Below are 23,334 nucleotides of genomic sequence, written 5' to 3' on the forward strand. Positions count from 1 at the left end.
TTTTTCAGATCAGTTCTGTGGGACTTAACAACAACAACAACAACAACAACAACAAAAGCCTTTAGTGGCATATTAAAAACATTACAGTTATGAAACCAACCAATTTAGTGAAACACATCCAATGCTAGTCCATATGGATATCAATCCATGTTCACCGGTTCAAGTGAAAAAGAAATTACTCGTTCACATACTGCCAGATATATCCAGAAGGTTGCAAATACTATCTCATCAGATTGACCAAAAACATTTTCAGAACTGGGTGGCTATATTTTACTTTTGCCTTTATATAATACACATCTGTGGGACTTAATAAGCAGTTTGAAATAGGGTCTACATTTCCTATCTAGGCTATGACCGGCTTTGCGCAGGCCCGATCACAGCCGGGGTATTCAACGTTTTGACAAAACTGTCTTGACGTCTTCTCTCTGTTGTCATTTACTGCTATTTACACCATTGTCTGTACATGCCCCTCTGACACACTTGTGTTTAGGGGGAAATGTCCTTCCAAGGCGGGTGAGTCCTGACACTGAAGCAAGTGAAGCCCCCGGTGAGAACAGTGGAGGGGAGAGAGGGTAATCTCCATCAAGATAGTATCAGAATCCCCTCCGGGGCTGGATTTCTGGGGGCGAAGTGAGGGAGTTCTTAGTGCTGGCATCTGCTGAACAGAGATACAGCATTCTCCGTTGGCATGGCAACCAGAGCAGGCGGGAGGGGAAAAGAGATGCTTGCTTCCCGGCCGTGTCTGGAGCCCACATGCAGAGACATATGCCGAAAGGACAGGAGCAACCCACCGCATGCCGCAATCCACGGCTCGCACCGGCACACCACACACAATCGGGCAGCGCTCATTGATGCACAGAGGTCCCCGGTGCTACGCAATGCGGCAACGACAGTGTGCACAACTTCGACGAGCCACGGCAAGGGCAAGACGCAACGCGATCGGCCGTGACAATGCGGTTTGCACGGTCGCACTGCACGTTGTTCACGGAACATCGCTACGAGCAGTGAAGTGTGAATACTAGGCACGAGGTTCTGCAACATCCAACACTGTTTCATGCCCAGCCAATGACAAATGCACAAATAGGGTGCACACACGGCAATTTCCAATATGCCAGTAATGGAATGCTATGGCAACAAAATGCACAGTTTGACACACAGCTCACCTCTGCTATGCTGGTCTCCGGTAATTTCCTGGGCACCACACAATTCAGCAATGGTTATAAGATAGTATACAACCATAGCCAGCGTGGTGCAGTGGTTAAGAGCAGGTGAACTCTAATCCGGAGAACTGGGTTTGATTCCCCACTCTGCCACTTGAGCTGTGGAGGCTTAGCTGGTGAACCAGATTAGCTTGTAGCACAAGCTACCAGATTCGCTTGTGCTGCAACACATGCCAGCTGGGTGACCTTGAGCTAGTCACAGCTTTTCGGAGCTACCTTAGCCCCACCCATCTCCCAGCTGTCGGGGGGGGGGGAGGGGCGGAGAAGGGAAAGGAGATTGTAAGTCCACTTCTCGCCAACTGCAGTATGTGGGAGGTGAACCTAGAACACTTCTGCACCAAATGCGACCTCCACCAATTGAGGGTCAGCTTAGAAACAGTCTCAGAACAATTAGTGGTGGTGGTGGTGGTGGAGGAGGAGGAGGAGGAGGTGTTTGGATTTATACCCCACCTTTCTCTCCTGTAAGGAGACTCAAGATGGCTTACAAGCTCCTTTCCCTTCCTCTCCCCTCAACAGACACCTTGTGAGGCAGGTGGGTCTGAGACAGTTCAGAGAGAACTGTGACTAGCCCAAGGTCACCCAGCAGGAATGTAGGAGTGCGGAAACACATCTGGTTCACCAGATAAGCCTCTGCCACTCAGGTAGAGGAGTGAGGAATCAAACCCAGTTCTCCAGATTGGAATCCACAGATTTAGACTGAGAAAGCAGGCAGATCTGTCCGAATGCTCTCAACCCCGTCTACTTCACAAGGTGTCTGCTGTGTGGAGAGGAAGGGAAGGTGATCGTAAGCTGCTCTGAGACTCTTTACATGAGAGAAAAAGCAGGGTATGAAAAACCAACTCTTCTTCTCCTACCGTGCTCCTATAGCATGTGAGAACTTAATAGGAGCAGCAGTGGCGTAGGAGGTTAAGAGCTCGTGTATCTAATCTGGAGGAACCGGGTTTGATTCCCAGCTCTGCCGCCTGAGCTGTGGAGGCTTATCTGGGGAAATTCAGATTAGCCTGCGCACTCCCACACACGCCAGCTGGATGACCTTGGGCTAGTCACAGCTTCTCGGAGCTCTCTCAGCCCCACCTACCTCACAGCGTGTTTGTTGTGAGGGGGGAAGGGCAAGGAGATTGTAAGCCCCTTTGAGTCTCCTTACAGGAGAGAAAGGGGAATATAAATCCAAACTCTTCTTCTTCTTCTAATTGCTCATTATCTCTTCGCTATCTTTAAATGGGTAATTCTTGTATTTTCTTACAAGCCTGAAAGGCAGGGTAGATTGAGAAAGGGTGACTTGGTGAAGAACTGCAGTGTTCATTGTGACTGATGGGGATTGGAGCCCAGATATCTTGCATCTAAACCCAACCTTTTAATACTGTCTCCATGTGTCATATGTTGTGTGTCCATGCCTCAGTGTTCATGTACATACTAATTGATCCCTTAATGAAAACGGACAATTGGATTTTCACCATGAATGGTCCTTCTCCTAAGGAGACAGGAGGACATCTTGAATGGGTGGTTCCTAACCCTTCCCATAGGAAGGCAGGAAGTGAATTTTTTTCTCGTTTCCCGGCCGAATCCCCACCGGGAAATTCAACCTAGATCAAACCAAGTTTGAAAATAAACTGCACCTTTTCATCAAGGTTTCAATCTCTCCGCCGCAGTATGTTTCCAGTGAAGACATCTAGGCCTATCTCGGATTCAAGAAATGTAACAATCCCCACTACCACGCAATCAGATTGGCGGGTCTCTCCTGATTGGCCATTGTGCTGAGTTGGGGCGGGACTTTTTTCTCCCGCACAAACATGCTCACGTGATGACATCAGCACGTCATCACGTCTCCCCCCGCCCAAGTTTCTGGTTGGTTATCGTTCTCTCGTGCTCTCGCAAGAACAGCACCGAGCACACTGATTGGTTGTAAGGCATTTGTGTCATGCTCCACGGTGGGAAATTTGAACCAGGATTAGACCCCTGGTCCTCCCCTCCAAACTGGATTGAAGATGTGGCTTTTTTAAAAAAAAGTACTTTCAAGCAGGTTCGGCAAAGACGCGGGATAAGGGGGTAAATGAGCGCCAGAACCGGGATGAATCCTTGTTCGTCGATCAGGCAGTGGGGAGTTCTTCCTGAATCCTTGATATTTCACGTGAGTATCACGCGATTAATTGACCGTGGGCAATCGGCCCCTGTCTCAACTAGTGGAAGTCGCCCATCTCCAGTTGGATCCTTCCAGAAGCAGTTCTTCTTATCACCATGAGCCCATAACTGCGAGGGCTCAGTTAAAATTACAACTTCGAGTCTTCCCATAATCTTAACCTCCACAAACAAACCCCTAAAGTAGTTACAGTAGAACCTCGGTTTTCATTGGTAATCTGTCCGAAAAGAATCGATGAAAACCAAAACCGATGAAAACCGAGGCAAACTTTTCCATAGGAATCCAATTAACCCATTCCAGGCACTCCAAAAAAACATACCAACAACACATTTTTTGGTGAATAAACATAGTGTTTAATGCTGAAAACAGTAACAAACAATAACACTAGGACCAGCTTCAGAGCCAGGGGACCAATGTCGCACCAGAAAGCTGTCCAAAGAGGACTGTTTCTGACGCCTCTTTAAGATTTGTCTGAAATGGGGCAAGACATTGTCATTAAACAAGTTGCAGACACGGCCTGCAACAGCTTTGTCCGGGTGATTTTTCTCCACAAACCCCTGCACCTTACTGCAAATCGATGAAAACCAAGGCAAATGGATGAAAACCGAGACAAATTTTTCACGGAAAAAATCGATGAAAACCGAAACCAATGAAAACCAAAGGCAGTGAAAACCAAGGTTCCACTGTACCTGCCTTCTGCTCAGAAGAAAAATGGAATATAAATGAAGTAAGTGAATAATAAATAAATGTGACTTTCTACCCTACACCCCTATTAAGCTTTGTGTATAGCAGAGCTAGGAGCCGCGTGGCGTAGTGGTTAAGTGCTTGCACTGACACTCACACGGTCAGGAGTTCAAGCCTCCTGTGGGTCAGATAACCTGGCAGCTGGCTCATGGTCAACTCAGAGTGGTATGATATTATCTGAGAACACTTGTAGATAAAAGTGGAATAGAAACTGGTTGTGGTGTGCTTTCCGGGTTGTGTGGCCATGGTCTGATAGATCTTGTGCCTAATGTTTCGCCTGCATCTGTGGCTGTCATCTTCAGAGGTGTATCACAGAGAGAAGTGTGTTATAGGAGCAAGATCAACCAGACCACGGCCCCACAGCCTGGAAACCCACCACAGCCATTCCTTGGTCGGCAAATGAGTACCTAGCACATAGCCTGGGGGTAAAGAATAGCTGGGGAAAGCAATGGCAAACTACCCCACAAAAACCGCTTGCCTATGAAATCACTGCTTGCAGCAGTACCCCAGGGTCGGACACGACTGAAGGGGAAACTTTACCTTTTATAGCAGAGCTACAAACAACTAGCAGCTGTTGGTGTGGTCTTGTTATCTGGATTTTCCAAGCGCAAAGTGTGTCCACCTTCCTTGTTGGTTTACTCCAAAATTTTCTAGTCCACTGTATTGTCAAAGGCTTTCACGGCCAAACTCAACTGGTTGTTGTGGGTTTCCAGGCTGTGTGGCCGTGGTCTGGTTGATCTTGCTCCTATAACACACTTCTCTCTGTGATACACCTCTGAAGATGACAGCCACAGATGCAGAAGAGTGACATTAGGCTGAATCCTATCAGACCATGGCCACGCCGGAAGACCCACCACAACTTGGTTTCGATACTTTTATCTGGTGTTCTCAGATAACATCATATCCTCTAAAACTCAAACGTTAGGAAGAGAATTACTGGTTAAAACGAAAGTCGAGGTATATTCAATAAAACAAATTCTACTGTAAGCAATAACATCTTGAAAAGGAACATTTTGTCCTGCCTTGTAAAAGGCACCAAGAATTGATGGGTCTGTTTGGATTTTGTGAGAGAGTTGTGATAGGTATTGCAGGAAGGCCTGCTGCACCTGGAGATAGGGGAAATTTACCTGTAGTGCAGAGCCTAGGTCTGGCAGGAATATAGGAGTCTTGGGCTTATCCTGGTTCACCAGATAAGCCTCTGCCACTCAGGTGGAGGAGTGGGGAATCAAACCCGGTTCTCCAGATTAGAATCCACCTGTTCTTAACCACTACACCACGCTGGATCCAGTGAGAGATCATGTTCCCTCTAGCAGAGGGTGTCGAAGGAGACAAGAGAGACACAGTGGTGGGAAAGATGATCATGCTTTGGGAGGTGGGGCTGAGAGAGTTCCAGAGAACTGTGACTAGCCCAAGGTCACCCAGCAGGATTAATGTGGAGAAAGGAGAAGGCAAATCCGGTTCTCCAAATTAGTGTCCACCATTCGTGTGGAGGACTGGGGAATCAAACCCGGTTCTCCAGTTTAGAGTCCACTTAATCGCTACACAGGTGTCAAACTCACGGCCCTCCAGATCTTATGGACTACAGTTGATGATGCTGGCAGGGGATGATGGGAACTGTAGTCCATAACATCTGGAGGGCTGCAAATTTGACACCTATGCACTACACCATGGGGCACGCACACAGTGGCCATTCAACCAGCAAAACACTTATATACACCCACAGAAGATGCACAATGCCATAGAAGCGCGACACAAAGCACAACAGTGGCGGAAATTCACAAGCATCCCTGACCCCATCCAGGGTGCTTCCAACAGCAACACACAAGGCCACAAATCCAGCCGGATTCATTGGTCACACCGACCAGCATGCGCCATGACGTGTGGATACAACCACAAGCAATGCAAAGTTGTGTAAGAGGACTTACAAAGTCATGCCATGCAAACAGGCATGTGTGCAAGAAAAACAGCACACTGTCACAACTGTCATGCGCCGGGGCCATAAACTTCACGTGCACAACTGTCCACGAACACACACCCTCATATAATTTTAAAATGACAACTCTCGATTTGAGTGTGTGCGCGCACACACAGGTATGTCACAGAAAAGCAAGAAGAATGGCTGACGTACACACACAGTCCACAGCAAAGACCCAAAACGATCCCAGTGACTAGTTCAGAAGAACAACTCAGTGACAACACACACACACACCCCGGCAAAGTCCCATGACTGTCACCCAGCAGGTACACCTATGGTGCAGCTCGCCACAGTGCCCGAACGACACCGCCACACAGTGCCTAACAACTCTTTCCGCCGTGGTGACCCGATGCAGAAACACACACACACACACACACACAATGCCTAACAACGCTCTGGCATCGCACAGCCCCCCCACCCCACCCCTCCTCCCTTTCATACACACATCCCAACCCCATATGCCTCTCCATTCCTTTAACCAGCCTCTTTCGTTCGCGGCTGCTTTTCTTCCTCCGTCCAATGGTTTCTCCCAATGACATAATAACAGCATGCTAGCATCTCTCTCCTATACAGCAAAATACCCCTGGATATAAAACGCCATTTCGCAGACTCCTCTCTGGCCGGTGCCACCAACAGCCCACTGCTGGGTGGGGGAGACCAAGGCAGAGACCGTCTCTCACCTCCCCCAGAGAGAGAGACACCTTCGGAAAGCAGACCTTTATTAGCAAGGTAAGCCTGCTCCACCTCAATATTCTTCCTTCCGTTCTGCCATAGATATATGTGCAAGGAATCAGTAGTAGCAGGTGGGGGTGGGAGGGGGGTAATAATGTGACAGTGATTTACAAGAGAAAGGTTTATACCCAAAACAGAATTCTCTCTCGTGTGCCAAAAGAGAAATCCACAACTCTCTTGTCTGCCAGGGTGAAATCCTTGCCGCCTTTCCCTTCTTCGCTTCAGGTGACAACCCGTCTCCCGGCTGCTTTTGCCGAGCATGTACGCAACAGATCTAGTGGAATAGACATCCCTTGGCATCCTATTTCTCTCCATTCCCATGGATTTCTCTTCGAACGGCTGTGAATTTATCTCCTCTCGGTTTGTTGTTTAAGCACTCTCCGGCATAAGCGTGGGGAGGGGGATTTGGAGAAGGCATTAAAGATCGGATAAATGGTGTGCCGGGCAAATTTCTGCACTGCTTCCTTTTCTCTGTGGGTCCCAGAGGGCAGCTTTGAGAGACGAGGGAAAATGTACACACATCGGAAAGGCAGCGTGGTTGGAGGTGGGGATGGGGGGGATAAAATTTTCAATGATGCTGCAGGATTTCGGCCTTACTGAAGAGAGCTGCCAGTTGGGAGCAGCTGTTGAATGAATGGGGAATTCAGTATGAAAGACAGAGGAGCTATCAAGGGAAAGAGGAGATGCTGTACCATTAGATCAAACTGTGCACATAGCATGCCGGTTGGATGGCAGTCCTTCCGGAGGTCTCCTGTGGAGGCTAAAGAGGCCGTGTCTTGCCAAGAGAGGGGCAGGGGGGGACAACCCAGGTCACCATTTCAAGAGTTGGGCAGCCAAAATCTAGGCCTTCTCCTTCAAAGGGTTGGGCTCCCAACAAGTTGTCCACATTTTTTTCCAGGGCCACCCTCATCGGGCTATTGGTCAAGCAGAGGGTGTTTTTTTTAAAGAGCCACTAAAATATCCAGAAAACAGGAGCCTGACAAAAAAGTGTCTGCAAAGGGAGAAGGCTTAGAAGAAGGAGTTTGAGGGGGGGGGGGGTTCCCAGATTTGTAGCTTCCCTTTCCTTGGGAGACGAGCTGCGGAGAAAATAATTGTGGACCGGGACTCCTGGGAGTTCTCAAAAAGGTTTAGCAGGAGGGTCTGAGAGGAAGAGTATTGGGGGTCAGGACACCTGGATTCTCTCGGAAATAGAGGTTGTTCGGGGAAACAGAACAGATAAAACTGGGGTCAAGACCCCCAGGGCCCTCTGCAAGGGAGAGGGAGTAATATATTTGAAATAATGAGACTTCCAGCTAGGACTCTTGGATCCTTGAATGTCTTGTCTTGAGGGCCTGGGATTCAGACACAACCCCTCACCTAACCTGTCCTCAGCATTTCAGAGCTGAGGTATTTTACCTTGAGGTGGCTTTCGGCCACCGCTTGTGCGACCATCGGACAAAACAAGATCAGGGGAAACCGTACTAGACCTTTGGATGGAGAAATTCATGTGGAGTTTTGGAGCACTGCGTTGTACTTTTCCTGGTTCCGTCTCTTGACTCCTGTTGTGGTGATGACCTATGTGGGTTTTATTCGGTGACTGTGTTATTTGGGGCTGGCGCCACATCGTTTTCTGTGAGAGGATGTGATGGTGGCGAGCTACCTCCCGTGTTCCCGGTAAAGCAGAGTATAAATTAAATGTTTGCCGTTAATAATGAAGGGGCTGGAAGGTGGAGGGTCTGAGAGAAACCTTCATATAAAAAAGGAGAGGCGTTATTTGTCAGTCATCCATGTCTAGGTGATTCGGGGTTTTAAGGTGAGACCAGAACACCCAGGTCTGGCTGGCTCTTCTACACCCATCTCATCTTGAACGCTTTCTACCAATCCATCTTGTAACTCTTCAGTCAATCTTTTCACACAACTTCTGGTCTTGCGTTCCTTCCTTCTCCCCTTTCCTCAGAATCTCTAGGGAGTGTTCACTCATCAACCCATCCACCTAGCCATTCCAACCTACATCCCATCTGCCCATCAACCATCGTTCCCCCCCTTCCTTCGTTCCTTCTCTTTTTCCCTCCCCCATACTTCTCTCTATTCATTCACCTAACTACCTACACCTAGACATCCACTATTTCATTCATTCCCCCAGATGCTCCATCCGTCCTTCCCGTCTCTCCTCTGAATGGCTCGAATCCAGATGCAACCTGCATCTTTGGATTTCTTTCCTTTTTTTGCTTTCTCAAGCAAAACTCTCACTTGGCAAACAAAATGGCTGAATGAATTGCATCAGACAGCTGGAAGAACTAAACAAAAGCAAAGCCGAATGGGAATCGAGACCGGTTTGACCGTATGGGACCAGGTCATGCATATCAGTCGAAGTTGTAAAGCGAATGAGAAAAGAGCCGCGGAAAGTAGAACATGAAAGGAAATCTGGAACGGTGGAGCTGTAAAGTAAAAACTCGTTTACATCTGAATGTTAAAGTGTGCCTCAGATAAACTGCATCCGTTCACAACAGATGCAGAATTGGATTAGACTGTACCTGGGGGGGGGGGGGGGGGGAACTATTTTGTGTGTGTCCTTCATGTGAAAAAGCAAATTCCCGATTGTACACATTTGATCCCAAGGTCACTGAAGTTGCCACAGACCTGATGAGTCTTGCTTCATGCTGATTCTCCCCCAATTCACTGGCATTTCTACAAGTCATTATTCTCTAGGCCTTGAAGTTCCAAATTGAAGGGTGGCGGGGAGAAATAAGGCAGGTATCAACATTATTAAATGGTATCCATGGTTACCATTAAGATAGAATGCTTCTCACCCATCAGGGGCACTCTAGGAAAAGAACAGACACTGCTGGGCTGGGGGTTGAGTGCTACTACTCTGTGGTAGATACATTCTCTGGCTGCAGCTTGGAGCAGAAAAATGGAATAAACCAGCAGGACAGATTTTTTTGGAAGCTAGGACTCCTGGGTTCTTTGTCAAAGCAGTGGGAGTTTGGTATGGCTTGTTAGAACAGATGAAGTCAGAAGTTTTCAGAGAAAAGGCAAGCCCAGCGGGTAATAAAAGACAAACACAGGACTCTTGGGCTTTCAGTGTCCTTTGGTTATTTCTCTTCAGTGGGTTCAGAAGTTGCTTTTCCTACTATCACTCTGTAACGTAATTAATGAGTAACTTGTAGAATAATGCTCTTTCAATGCACAGTCTAATCCTATTCTGCATCTGTGAGCTCCCAAAGGCACCTGGTGGGCCACTGCAAGTAGCGGAGAGCTGGACTAGATGGACTTCGGTCTGATCCAGCTGGCTTGTTCTTATGTTCTTATGTTCTTTTTGCAGGTGGATTTGACTGCGCAGAATAGCAAAATCCATTTGCAAACAATTGTGAAAGTGGATTGAAAGTGTGTTATTCTGCATGTGTGGAAGGGGCCCCTGTTTCTCTTACACTATTGTTGCTGCTCAGCCTTACCTGGGAGTTGGATCTTGCCATCTTCTGCAGGTTAAAGTCTGACAAACAGAAAATGTGGGAACTTTTAGTTTTGAGAAGTTGAGGAATGAGTTTTGTGTAAGTAATAAGGGACTCCAGGGGAGTTAAATCCAGGGATTAGATCCAGCCATCTTTGTTACTTAATTTTGCCCAATTTGTTACTTAATTTTGCCCAATCCCCCTCTTTATTCCCCAGCATAGCCTTTTTGGTGGCTATAGTGGGCAACCTGTTCCCGTTTTGATAATGGATGAGCCGGCTGAATCTTTCCCTAGTAGACTGCTAACTCCATTGTTCGGTTCAGTTTCTGCCATCCAACGTTGTAAACGAGCGTGATCATGTCAGTCAGACCCCCCTGAGGCTGGTTTCACAAGTGATATTTAAGCCTGCAACTGCACCTATCATTCAAATGAAAAACATGGGCTAAAAGTGTGCGTTCAATAAGAAAGCGGCTGTGTTCATTTTCCGACTTTCCACTAAGAACACCCACAAATGATATAGGCAGTTCTTCACTGTCACCACTTTAAAAAGCCCTCAGATTAATAGATCTGGTATCTAAAATTCTTTACTTATCTGAAGGGCACCAGTGGAGGGGTTTAGAGTTGCCAATTTTGCATTGAGAAAGTCCTGGGCAGAGTGAGGCTTAAGAACATAAGAACATAAGAACAAGCCAGCTGGATCAGACCAAAGTCCATCTAGTCCAGCTCTCTGCTACTCGCAGTGGCCCACCAGGTGCCTTTGGGAGCTCACATGTAGGATGTGAACGCAATGGCCTTCTGCGGCTGTTGCTCCCGATCACCTGGTCTGTTAAGGCATTTGCAATCTCAGATCAAAGAGGATCAAGATTGGTAGCCATAGATCGACTTCTCCTCCATAAATCTGTCCAAGCCCCTTTTAAAGCTATAAAGGTTAGTGGCCATCACCACCTCCTGTGGCAGCATGTTCCAAGCACCAATCACACGTTGCGTGAAGAAGTGTTTCCTTCTATTAGTCCTAATTCTTCCCCCCAGCATTTTCAATGAATGCCCCCTGGTTCTAGTATTGTGAGAAAGAGAGAAAAATTTCTCTCTGTCAACATTTTCTACCCCATGCATAATTTTGTAGACTTCAATCATATCCCCCCTCAGCCGCCTCCTCTCCAAACTAAAGAGTCCCAAGAGGCTTGGGGAAGCGAGGGATCTTAGCAAGGATGAGATACCACAGGCCACTTATCCACAGTGCAGCTGCCGCACGCTGGCAGCTGGAGCACGTCAGGGCAAGAAATCTGGTCCTGATGGGCTTCCTCCCTGCAGCCCGCCAAGACAGGAAACACATTGGGACAAGAAATCTGAAAGAAAGTTTTTAAAAAAGAAGCAGAATGGGGGAGGCGGGGTGGAGCCATAAAGAGACCCTGCTTGTGTTGTACCTATTGATGTGTCAATATAAGCATTTAGAGAGGGGGAACTGCGTGCATGCACCTTATGCCTCTACCATGCACCTGCCCACCCCAGAATGCACCCCGGAATGCCCCTGCACAGGTGCATGCCCAGGGCATCCTGCCCCATCCTGTCCTGTTGGTGCTACGCCACTGGTGGAAGGGAAGAGGTCCAGGGTGCAAAGTTGTGCTCACTAGAAACTCTGCCCTCACTGGCTGCGAATTCATGCTAGAAGTGGTCTTGCTTGCCGCAGGGGGAACAGAAAGTGAAAGCAGGGCTTGAGGAAATACATCCGTACAAGAGATCTTGTGGCAATGCTCATTTGCCCCCATTGCACAGTGTTATCAGCCATAGTAACACAAAGTGCTTTAAAGAATACACATTCTATAGGTAGAAAAAGTGCAGACAATCCAAACTCAGTTCCTAATGTTAGGGTGGCTTCGGCCTAGTTTATATATGCAAACGTTAGACTATCCAAAGGAGGTTCTCAGGCCCTTCTCTTCACCCTTTCGTGTCTTCATGGAGAATGTAATGTGGAAGAAACCACAGTACACATTCACAGTCATTAATAAACAATGAATAGGGCAGCCAACTTTTGACACTTAAATTTATTTTTGACAGAGCTTCAGAGAGAAGCACAATAGTTTGGGAGGCAGAATTCATTTTTTGTTGTTGCTTATTTGGGGAGGGGGGGGTCCCACAATTTTTGATGTGTCCAGAGACATACCACAGCCTGGAAAAGAACTCTATATAGAAAAGTCTATTCATGTAGGGTCAGTTTTTTTCTGGTCAGTTGGCCTATTTCCTGATCTAAAAAAACTACCATGTGCTTCATATGCCATACTTCAAGCAATCTGCATTTTTCTTCTCTGTAAATTCGAATACAGAGTTTATTTGTAATACCTTAAATCTGAGTTATTTACTGAGTTCAATCCCGTGCAAAGTTGTTTGCTACATCTCAAGGCTAACCCACGATTGTTCAGAGCAGAATTGTTAGACAGGCTATGTCTGCACAGCACAAATAAAACGTTTTAAGGCAGGAAAATAAAACGGTTCTTGCAGGAGCTCTACACAGCTTTTAGTCCAAAACATTTTAGAAACGTTTTATTTCACTCTCAAAAGGTTTCATTTGGATCTGCTAAACTAGTGATCTTTTCCCCAAAACATTTCCTGCTTGCTGTATGGAGATCAGGAAACATTTTATTTCTCCCAACCGATTTTGAAGCTCTCCCTTTCATTTCTCCGCTGCCCGCCATTTTCTACCACTTTTGTGATCCTCTGTGCTGTCTGCATTTCCTATGGATGTTTTGTTATCTGGTCTCGCCGCTGCCTACCATTTCCGTCATTGCTAATTTTTGCCTGCTGATTATGCAAACATGCTATTTTTCCTTTTAAAAATTGTGTGTGTGACGTAGATTCAATGTGACGTAGATTTGATGTCCAAATTGACAAGGCTTTGGATATCAAGTCTCCATAGCTTGGAAGATACAATGTGTTTTTTTAAAGAAATGTTTTCAACTGAAATGCTTTATTGTTCCAGGCTAAGTGAACAAACCCTGAGAAAATTATTATTTTCAAAATGTTTTCAAAACGTTTGACAAATGTTTTAAATGCTTTGTGCGGAAACTGCCTCTTGCAGCAAAATAAAGCAAAATCTGGTGGCACCTTAAAGACTAACAACATTTATTCCATTAGAAGCCATTGCTCTTGAGCTCTGACTCACGAAAACTCATGCTGCGATAAATGCTCTCAGTTTGTAAATTCAGTTTATTAAATACAGTCATAGACTGCCAGCAACTCTCAGGCCCCTTCCACACATGCAGAATAATGCACTTTCAATGCACTTTGCAGCTGAATTTTACTGTGCGGAATAGCAAAATCCACTTGCAAACAATTGTGAAAGTGAAGAAGAGTTTGGATTTATATCCCCCCTTTCTCTCCTGTAAGGAGACTCAAAGGGGCTTAACTCCTTTCCCTTCCCCCCTCACAACAAACACCCTGTGAGGTAGGTGGGGCTGAGAGAGCTCCGAAGAACTGTGACTAGCCCAAGGTCACCCAGATGGCATGTATTGGAGTGTACAGGCTAATCTGAATCTCCTGGATAAGCCTCTACTGTTCAAGTGGCAGAGGGGGGAATCAAACCTGGTTCTCCAGATTAGAGTACACCTGATCTTAACCACTACGCCACCGCTGCTCCTGGATTGAAAGTGCATTATTGTGCATGTGTAGAAGGGGCCACAGTCTTTAAGGTGCCACTGAGCTTTTCTTGAGCCTGTAATGGGCCCACCCCAAGTCTGGGATCTTCGGGTAGAACTAATATTCTTCCACTGGTTTTTTTTTTCTTAAAAAAAATCTGCCTTTAAGGGTATGTGGTATTGAGGTAAAAACTTTTTACTCATGTATGTTATGCTCAGTTCTCTTTCCCTTTCTTTCATTTCTTTGTCCAGAAATCATAGTTACGGAGCAAATAGGCTGTATATCAAGCCGGGTCAGGGAAACTGAGAGATCCTCAGCGTTCTGACTCCCCGAACCAATGAGTGCCTAAAACCGAACAATTGGAACACCAGCCCTCGCCCGAACTGAGAAGAAACCCAAAGAAGAAGAAGAACAGGAAGGCAAGAAAGCCAAGTGGAACTGAAGCGAACAAACACTTCCAAGGGGTTCTTGAAAACTTTTTGAAGCTGCATATAGATTTTTAAAAGACTTTTCGGAGGCCCAATGGTTTAGCAAGAAAATATCTTTGAATGTGCTATTTCAAACTCTCCATAGGATCTCCAAAAACTTATCAGTGGTCACCTAGGGTCTTACTTCTCCTGGAGTCCCTCATAGCCCTCTTGGCATTTATCAATAGCTCTCCAGAAAGGAAGAGCTCCAGAAAATCTTCAGTAAGTGTTTTGTAGTAGCCCACCAGAGCTCTACCAGTAGATGCTCAGATGTTAGCTTGAAGCAGCTTCTGGTGGCTTTTCACGACTTCTTCAGCATTCATTTGCCAGCGATCCAGAAATTCTCCAGAGTCTCTCCTGACTATTTCTGACACTCCACGCTTTAATAGCTACCGAAGCGTGGACCTTCGAACCGTCTCTCCCCAACATCTTGTCAATGCTTACTCGAAACTACTTCATCAATCATCCACGCCTTTCCTAAACATTCTCAACTGCTTTCTAAGAAATCCCGTAGGAGGTTCCTACATCTTTTCTAGACGCTTAACTTGAAGTTTCATGTAGAACTTGTTCCTTTTAAATATCTGAAGAGAGGGCTTCCAAGTGAACTTAAAATTCTAGAAGCAATCCAGAAAACTCTGTCAACGTTCATCACACGGTCTCTACCCACCCCAAGAACTTTGCATCAGCTGTTAAGACCTTCTAGCCAGATTCCACCTACACGCAGAAGTTGGAGCAGAAGACTCGTTTTCTTCCTCACATCTTGTGTTCCAGGTTCTGTACACCAGAAGAAGAGGAAGCCAACCATCAAAGGCAGTGCCTTCCTCCTCTGGTCCCTTGAAAGTATCTTCGCCACTGGCCCTTGTGGCTGACATCTGTCACCCCTGGCTTCATTTCTCACTGCCAAGCTGGAGTCACTTAAACGCTGGAATGAGGAAAGGATGGTGTGGTGTGAAAAGGGCGTCCAGATACTCCTCACCACCGTGGGGGCCTTCGCCGCCTTTGGCCTCATGATCATTGCGATTGGCACAGATTACTGGCTGTATGCCCGTGCTTTCATCTGCAATACCACCAACATAACTTCTGAGGAAACTCCCCAGAAGGACAAGAAGGATCCTGGGGGGCTCACCCACTCGGGCCTCTGGAGGATATGCTGTTTAGAAGGTGAGGCACCCGTTCCACAGAACTCCCATCAAATTTGAACTTAGTTCTGGGATAATGTCCTGTCAGAGATGGAGCACTGTCAGAGATGGAGGGCTGACAACAGAAACACAATATGGTCAGAGCAGGTTCTCACAGGTTCCCGAGAGTAGGTTACTAATTATTTGTGTGCGCTGAGAGGGGGTTACTAATTGGTGATTTTGCCACGTGATTTTTGCCTTAGTTACGCCCCTCCTCTCAGCAGCAGCGCGCAGAACTTGAAGCAGTCTAGCAGGAGGTGCCCCGGCATGCGTGGCAGCCTGCGCCTGCGTGCATTACGTTTCCACCCACCCTAAGGACATTGACGCTTGGCCCGGCACTGCGTTCACTTGCCACAGCCAGCCAGAGAATGCCCCACCCCCCAGAATTCCCAGCCATGCGCCCCGTTGTGCCCAGCCCGATTGGCTTCACGTCACGAAGATTTGAAATCCCACCACCATGGGAACCTGTTACTAAAATTTTTGGATCCCACCACTGAATATGGTTTCAGACTTGAACCAAATAACAGCACTTGTCAGTTAGGTAAAGAGTCCTTATTGGAGGAGTCATCCAGAGAGAGAAAAACTGGAGGCTGAGGACCCGAATTGCAAGTCAAACGAGGTTCCCAAATGCAGGGGAACAGAGTGGTAGAATAGAGGTAGTACCGTGGTGGCGAACTTTTGGCACTCCAGATGTTATGGACTACAATTCCCATCAGCCCCTGCCAATTGGCCATGCTGGCATGGGCTGATGGGAATTGTAGTCCATAACATCTGGAGTGCCAAAGGTTCGCCACCCCTGAGGTAGTAGAATACACTGGGGTCCCCTACCTTTTTCAGCTCGCAGGTGCCTCTGGGAATTCTGACATCATGCAGCAGGTCCAGCCACAAAATGGCCGCCAGAGCTTACCTTCACTCACACCGTGAAGATCCTTGGCCTTGCAAACCAGCTGTGTGGTAGCTGCTGCCAAAGCGAGATTTTTTAAAAAATCTCCAATGACCTCCAATCTCCAATAACCAATCAGAAAAGCCCGACCTGGGCCCACCCGCTTTCTAAATGCACGTGACAAAGCCACACGAAAGATGTCCGTGGGCACCATAACACCCCACAGACATCACGGACAGCTCCATACCCTTCAGACTGCAAATGCGAGAATTTATTATGGAGGGTCATGTTTTAGGGTGCTCCTCTATAGGAAAAAAAAACCTCCTGTAAACAGAACATCAATACACCAAGCAAAGGGAGAAGGTGGAATCTTTCTTCCTGCCGTGCTATATTTTGTTTGCACGGATTTTTTTAACGTCAAGGAACACTCAGAGCTGGAATCTGCCTTCTGCAGTTTCATGCTCTGCCGTCCATTCAATCACCTCATGGGTCTGTCACCTCGTTCTCCTGCGTAAACCAGGGAAACAATAGGAATTAAGGATAATAACGGCTTGAGCTCTGAACATGGCAGTTCTGACAGACCGGCTGAGTTAAATACCAAGATTTCATCAGAGAACTGTGGCTTAGTTGGCTGAAGGGAGCTAGTTGGTGAGCGGAAGGTTGAAAAGGAGACAGTGGGAAGGACGAAATGTAAGAACGAAATGAGAGCCAGCGTGGTGTTGTGGTTAAGAGCAGGTGGATTCTAATCTGGAGAACCGGGTTTGATTCTCCACTCCTCCACCTGAGTGGCGGAGGCTTATCTGGTGAACCAGATGTGTTGCCACACTCCTACATTCCTGCTGGGTGAACTTGGGCTAGTTCACAGTTCTCCCTGAACTCTCTCAGCCCCTCCTATCTCACAAGGTGTCTGTTGTGGAGACAGGAAGGGAAAGGAGTTTGTAAACCACTTTAAGTCTCCTTACAGGAGAAAAAGGTGGGGTATAAATCCAAACTCTTCTTCTTAATTGTGACTGACAAGGGAGGAATTTGCAAGGACCTTTGGGAAAAGGGAACTCCCATCTCCTCCTGAAAGGCCCTGTTTTCTCCACTGTTGCAGTGGCTTTGATTTCTCCCATCTTTGGTCAAATTGACAACTTCTGCCATACACCAGTTGTCCATTTCTCCCTATTTAGATGCTCGCAATTTTCCTTTTTTCCCCTTGCCACTCATCCATGGGCCCAATCATATACTTTCTCCCCCCCTTTATCTACCTGCCCAGCGCTCTCCGCCCCCAGTCAATTATCTACCTGCCTCTTTTTAAAAAACCTTTCACTTTTTACTATTTACTTTGGATGGGTTAAAGCCCACTTTTTTTGCTTTTCACCTTTTTTTGCAACCACTTTTTTGCTTTTCACCCTTTTTTTTGCAACTACATGAATTAACCCAGGTTCGCACAAGCATAGACTCTAGTCCGGGGTGTTCCCCTTATGGATGTTTTGATCCGTGCAAGGACGCCATTGCTGTCAGGCAGATTATGTACCGTAAAAACAAACTCTTTACATTCCATTCAACTCACTATCAGCATACACGTGTATCACCAAGAAGAAGAAGAAGAAGAAGAAGAAGAAGAAGAAGAAGAAGAAGAAGAAGAAGAAGAAGAAGAAGAAGAAGAAGAAGAAGAAGAAGAAGAACAAGAAGAACAAGGAAACAGAACAGAACAAGGGAACAAGAACAAAGAGAAGAACAAGGAATAAGAGCAAGAACAAAGGGAAGAAGGAACAAGGGAAAGAACAAAGAAGAACAAAGAAAAAAGTGTAAGAGAGGTGATTGCACATAGGGGCAAAAAATCCAAACTTCACATACACACTACAGAGGGTCAGTGCTATCAGTCACAGACCAGGAAAGGGATTTGGAGTTGTCTTAGTTGATAGTTCCATGGGAATGTCGAAACTCAATGCATAGCAGCTGTGAAAAGGCAAAACTCTATGCTGGGGATAATTAGAGAAAGGAGTTGATAATAAAAGCTGCAAGAAGTTATCAAATACCCTTATATAAAGCAGTGGATGCTGACCTGCACTTGGAGGTACTGTGTTCAGTTCTGGTAAGCCACATCTCAAAAGGATATCGAAGAGATAGAAAAAAGTGCAGTTACGAAGGGTAGCTTGAGGGATGAATTGAAGGATTGGGGGCACACCTTCCTTATGAGGAGAGGCTGCAAGCACGTTTGGGACTCTCTTTAGGTTTTGGAGAGGAGGAGGGTGACTGAGGGATATGATTGAAGTCTATGAGGAAATTATGCATGGGGTCCGAAAATGTTGACAGAGAGAAATTGTTCTCTCTTTCTCACAATACTAGAACCAGGGGGCATTCATTGAAAATGCTGGGGGGAAGAATTAGGACTAATAAAAGGAAACACTTCTTCACGCAACGTGTGATTGGTGTTTGGAATATGCTGCCACAGGAGGTGGTGATGGCCACTAACCTTTATAGCTTTAAAAAGGGCTTGGACAGATTTATGGAGGAGAAGTCGATTTATGGCTACCAATCTTGATCCTCCTTGATCTCAGATTGCAAAGGCCTTAGCAGACCAGGTGCAGCAGCAGCAGAAGGCCATTGCTTTCACATCCTGCACGTGAGCTCCCAAAGGCACCTGGTGGGCCACTGCGAGTAGCAGAGTGCTGGACTAGATGGACTCTGGTCTGATCCAGCAGGCTAGTTCTTATGTTCTTATGTTCTTAAGAAGAACAAGAAGAAGAGGAGGAGGAGGAGGAGGAGGAGGAGTTTGGATTTATATACCGTATATACTTGTGTATAAGCCGACCCGTTTATAAGCTGAGGCACCTATATTTACCACCAAAATCTGGGGAAACTTATTGACTTGAGTATAAGCCGAGGGTGGAAAATACAGCAGCTTAGTTAGTCTAGTTTTTTGGATTTGGATACTGCCCCCCCCCCCTCCCCGGGCTCAAGGCATGGCTTGGGCTCCTCTCTTGCACGGAGGTCACTGGGCTGGCTGGGGAAGAGGGGAAGACTCGCGTATAAGCCGAGGGGGGCATTTTTCAGCCCGGAAAATGGGCTGAAAAACTCGGCTTATGCGCAAGTATATACGGTACCCCACCTTTCTCTCCCGTGAAGAGACTCAGGGTGGTTTACCAGCTCTTTTCCCTTCCTCTCCCCACAACAGACACCTTGTGAGGTAGGTTGCGGATGAGAGAGTCCTGAGTGGACTGTGACTAGCCCAAGGTTACCTAGCATGAATGTAGGAGTGCGGGAACACACCTGGTTCACCAGATAAGCCTCTGCCACTCGGGTGGAGGAGTGGGGAATCAAACCTGGTTCTCCAGATTGGAATGCACCTGCTCTTAACCGCTACACCACCCTGGCTCTCAAGAAACAGAGTCTAGAGGATGGGGCTCTGCAGACAGGAACAGGTATGATTCTTAATTACTGGGATCACTTAAGTCAGACAAGTAGTAGATTCAACTCACACGTCAGTGGCATCTTTGAGATTCACATCGTCCTCTATGTGAATGGAGATCCCGCTGCAAGGAAGGCATAAACTGACCACACGCTCCAGATTGTCGGTAGTCTAGAACTATCCTGGAGGAGGCCCCGGTGACCCTTGACCTCCCTCAGCCCAAGATAAGAGCAAGCTGGTTGCCAATAGAGAGACACTATGGTGTAGTGGTAAGAGTGTCAAACTAGGACATGGGAGACTATTCCAAAGAAGCTTGCTGGGTGATCTTGGGCCTTCCCTTAGCCTAAGTGGTATGAAATGGGGGGGAGGAGAAGGTTGTAAGCCCCTCTGGATCCCCATTGGGGAATTGTAGTCCATGAACATCTGGAGGGCCAGAGTTGGACACCCCTGCTCTATAGTGCTATATACTGCTGAAGTCCCTCCCTCTTCCAAACCCCATTCTCCTCAGGTGCCACCCCCAAATCTCCAGGAACTTTCCAACCCAGAGTTGGCAACTTTATTTCCACAACTCTGCTGCAACAAGCCCTCAGGTTGCTTGCTGGGTTAAGCCTCCTTAGCAGAGTCAAGATGGTTTGCGGCCCAGTTCCCTTTTCGTTCTGACCGCTGAAAGGATTTGAGCTTTGATAGGAAAACATAGCATGGGGGGAGTCATAGAATCATAGAGTTGGAAGAGAGAGACTCCAAGGGCCATCCAGTCCAACCCCCCTGCAATGTAGGAACACATAATCAAAGCACTCCTGATAGATGGCCATCCAGCCTCTGTGGAAAGACCCCCCAAGAAGGAGACTCCACCTCCGAGGTAGTGCGTCCCACTGTCGAACAGCCCTGACAGGAAGTTTTTCCTGACGTTAATGTGGAATCTCTTCTCATTCACCTTGAACTCCTGGTCCTAGGCTCATTCCGCACATGCAGAATGATGCACTTTGAAACTGCTTTCAGTGCTCTTTGAAGCTGTGCGGAATGGCAAAATCCACTTGCAAACAGTTGTGAAAGTGGTTTGAAAACGCATTATTTTGCACTTTGAAACTGCTTTCAGTGCTCTTTGAAGCTGTGCAGAATGGCAAAATCCACTTGCAAACAGTTGTGAAAGTGGTTTGAAAACGCATTATTTTGCATGTGCGGAAGGGGCCCTAGTCTCCAGAGCAGCGGAAAACAAGCTCGCTCCCTTACCAACATTGACATGATCCCCTCAAATATCTGAAACGTGGCCATCCTGTCACCTCTTCATCTTCTCTTCACCAAGGACTTGAGCGCTGCGTTCAAATGCCAACGCCGTCTGGCTCTGGACTCAGAGAACCGCTTTGGGTGCTAGCCGTTTTCTGTCTCTCGTTTCAGGGCAGAGGCGAGGGGTGTGCGTGAAAATCAACCATTTTCCAGAGGACACAGACTACGATCACGACAGCGCGGAGTACCTCCTACGTACGTATAAATATGGGGCTTATTCATTCCTCTGCCTCGGCTTGTCTCCGCGGTGCTCTTGTAACCAGGGGTAACCGGAGTTTGAATGCTGCTGAAATCTCCGTGTCAGAGGTTGCCAGGGCTGTGATAAGCGAGCAGGCAGTCAGGGTTTACTCCGTGGTGGGCAGGCGGCAGAAAGGATGAATCAGCTCCCGGTGCTTGTAGTTTCCTGGAGGCTATTACATTCCAACAGGGACGCAGTTGTGTGTGGGGGGCGGGGGGGGAGGGTTCCCTGGAGTCTGTCATATTGCAGATGATGCACAGTTGTATATTGGAGCTGAGGGGATTACCTGCGGGTAGAAATGATGCAGCAGCAGCGGCAGCCCTGGAGACATGGCTAGACTAGGAGAAATTTTAAGAATTCCCAATGGTGTCGCACGGCTTTGTTTCCCGTTTGTTTTTTAATGGCTTTTATCCCCACAGTGGAGAAGAAGAGTTTGGATTTATACCCCTGTAAGGAGACTCAAGGTGGCCTACAAGCTCCTTTTCCCTTCCTCTCCCCACAACAGACACCTTGCGAGGCAGGTGGGGCTGAGAGAGTTCTGAGAGAACTGTGACTAGCCCAAGGTCACCCAGCAGGAATGTAGGAGTGCAGAAGCACATCAGGGTCCCCAGATAAACCTCTGCCACTCAGGTGGAGGAGAAGGGGATCAAACCTGGTTCTCCAGATTAGAATCCACCTGCTCTTAACCACTACACCACGCTGGCTCTCAAACGGAATATCAAGCCCTCTCCCCTCCTTGGAAGAACTCTATAATTCCCGAAGCCTAAAGAAAGCCCAAAATATTCTGAGAGATCCGTCTCATCCAGCACACTCTCTTTTTGAACTGTTACCATCTGGCAGATGATACAGGTCTATCAAAACTAGGACAAAGAGACTTAGAGACAGCTTCTACTCTAGAGCTGTGGCTATGCTGAACTCCGCGGCTTCGTGTTGATGTGTTTGGGGCTGTGTAGGGATGGGTGGAGGAAGGGGAAAGTGAGGATGGGGTATGAGTCTGAAATTGTGTGCATCGAGGAATGCTGCTGTAAATTTCGTTGTGCGTGCACAATGACAATAAAATGCTTATGCTTATGCTTAAGAGCAGAGCCAGAGTACTAATTGCTCCTCAAAGAAAGGGTTGGACCAAACGTGTGTTTGGGCTGAACAGTTTTTGCCTTGGTTTTGCAAAAAAAAGAAAAATAGAAAGACAGGGGGAGGGGACCCAATGTCCATTTTATTCCCTGCCCCGGATATCTTTTAGACACCTGTAGTTTGTCAGGTAAAGGGTAAAGAATAGCCAGGGAAAGCAATGGTAAACTACCCCACAAAAACGGCTTGCCTATGAAATCACTGCTCGCAGTGGTACCCCAGGGTCGGACACGACTGAAGGGGAAACTTTACCTTTAGTTTGTCAGCAAGAAGAGCAGCAGATTATATTTGCAGATTTCGGGACCCTTAAAATACAAATCATGACTGATTCTATTTCTACCTTTAAAGGTGTGAGGCAAGGCTGTGTGTTAGCACCAACCCTTTTCAATTTATTTTTGAGTGACCTTCCATCAGCCTTATTGGAAATTAATAACCATGCCAGAAGTGGAAACAAAGGCGCATTCCAATACTTCTATATGCCTGATGATACCATCCTTCTATCATAAGCTCAAAAGTTGGACTTAGTGGAGCTGCTGAATAGATGTGGGCAATTACTGTACAGATAACGGACTAGTCATCAATTATCAAAAAATCAAGATTTTGATCTTTGACAAATAATACAAAAAAAAGAAACTTATAGCTGGGCGATTAATAAAGTGCCAGTGGAGCAGGTTAACCAATACAAATATCTTGGAATTACATTTTCTTATAGCCTCTCCTGGTTACCCCACAAAAAAGCTGCTATTGCAGCTGCTACTTATCAGTTATTCTGCCATTTGCACGCTTCTTTTATGGAAAGACCGCTCCCTTGTCCCCTTGGCACTAAAAATCTTTAACTCTAAGTTAAGAAGCGCCAGTTACTTTATAGATTACCTATCTGGCTCCAAGCA

At 46.9% G+C, this 23,334-nt stretch overlaps 1 protein-coding gene across 1 annotated transcript in view; it reads left to right on the plus strand.

Moving 5' to 3' along the window:
• The first annotated feature begins 6,380 nt into the window (after positions 1-6,380).
• CACNG8 (calcium voltage-gated channel auxiliary subunit gamma 8) overlaps positions 6,381-23,334 on the plus strand; it is a 25,376-nt gene continuing 8,422 nt past the window's right edge. The window contains exons 1-3 of the mRNA XM_048517148.1: positions 6,381-6,805; positions 14,121-15,497; positions 21,190-21,273. Coding sequence (XP_048373105.1) covers positions 15,275-15,497; positions 21,190-21,273 — 307 coding nt within the window. The 5' untranslated portion in view covers positions 6,381-6,805; positions 14,121-15,274. The remainder of the gene's footprint in view (positions 6,806-14,120; positions 15,498-21,189; positions 21,274-23,334) is intronic.

This window comes from Sphaerodactylus townsendi, linkage group LG15 (genome assembly GCF_021028975.2).
Source record: "Sphaerodactylus townsendi isolate TG3544 linkage group LG15, MPM_Stown_v2.3, whole genome shotgun sequence".
Classification (NCBI taxonomy): domain Eukaryota; kingdom Metazoa; phylum Chordata; class Lepidosauria; order Squamata; family Sphaerodactylidae; genus Sphaerodactylus; species Sphaerodactylus townsendi.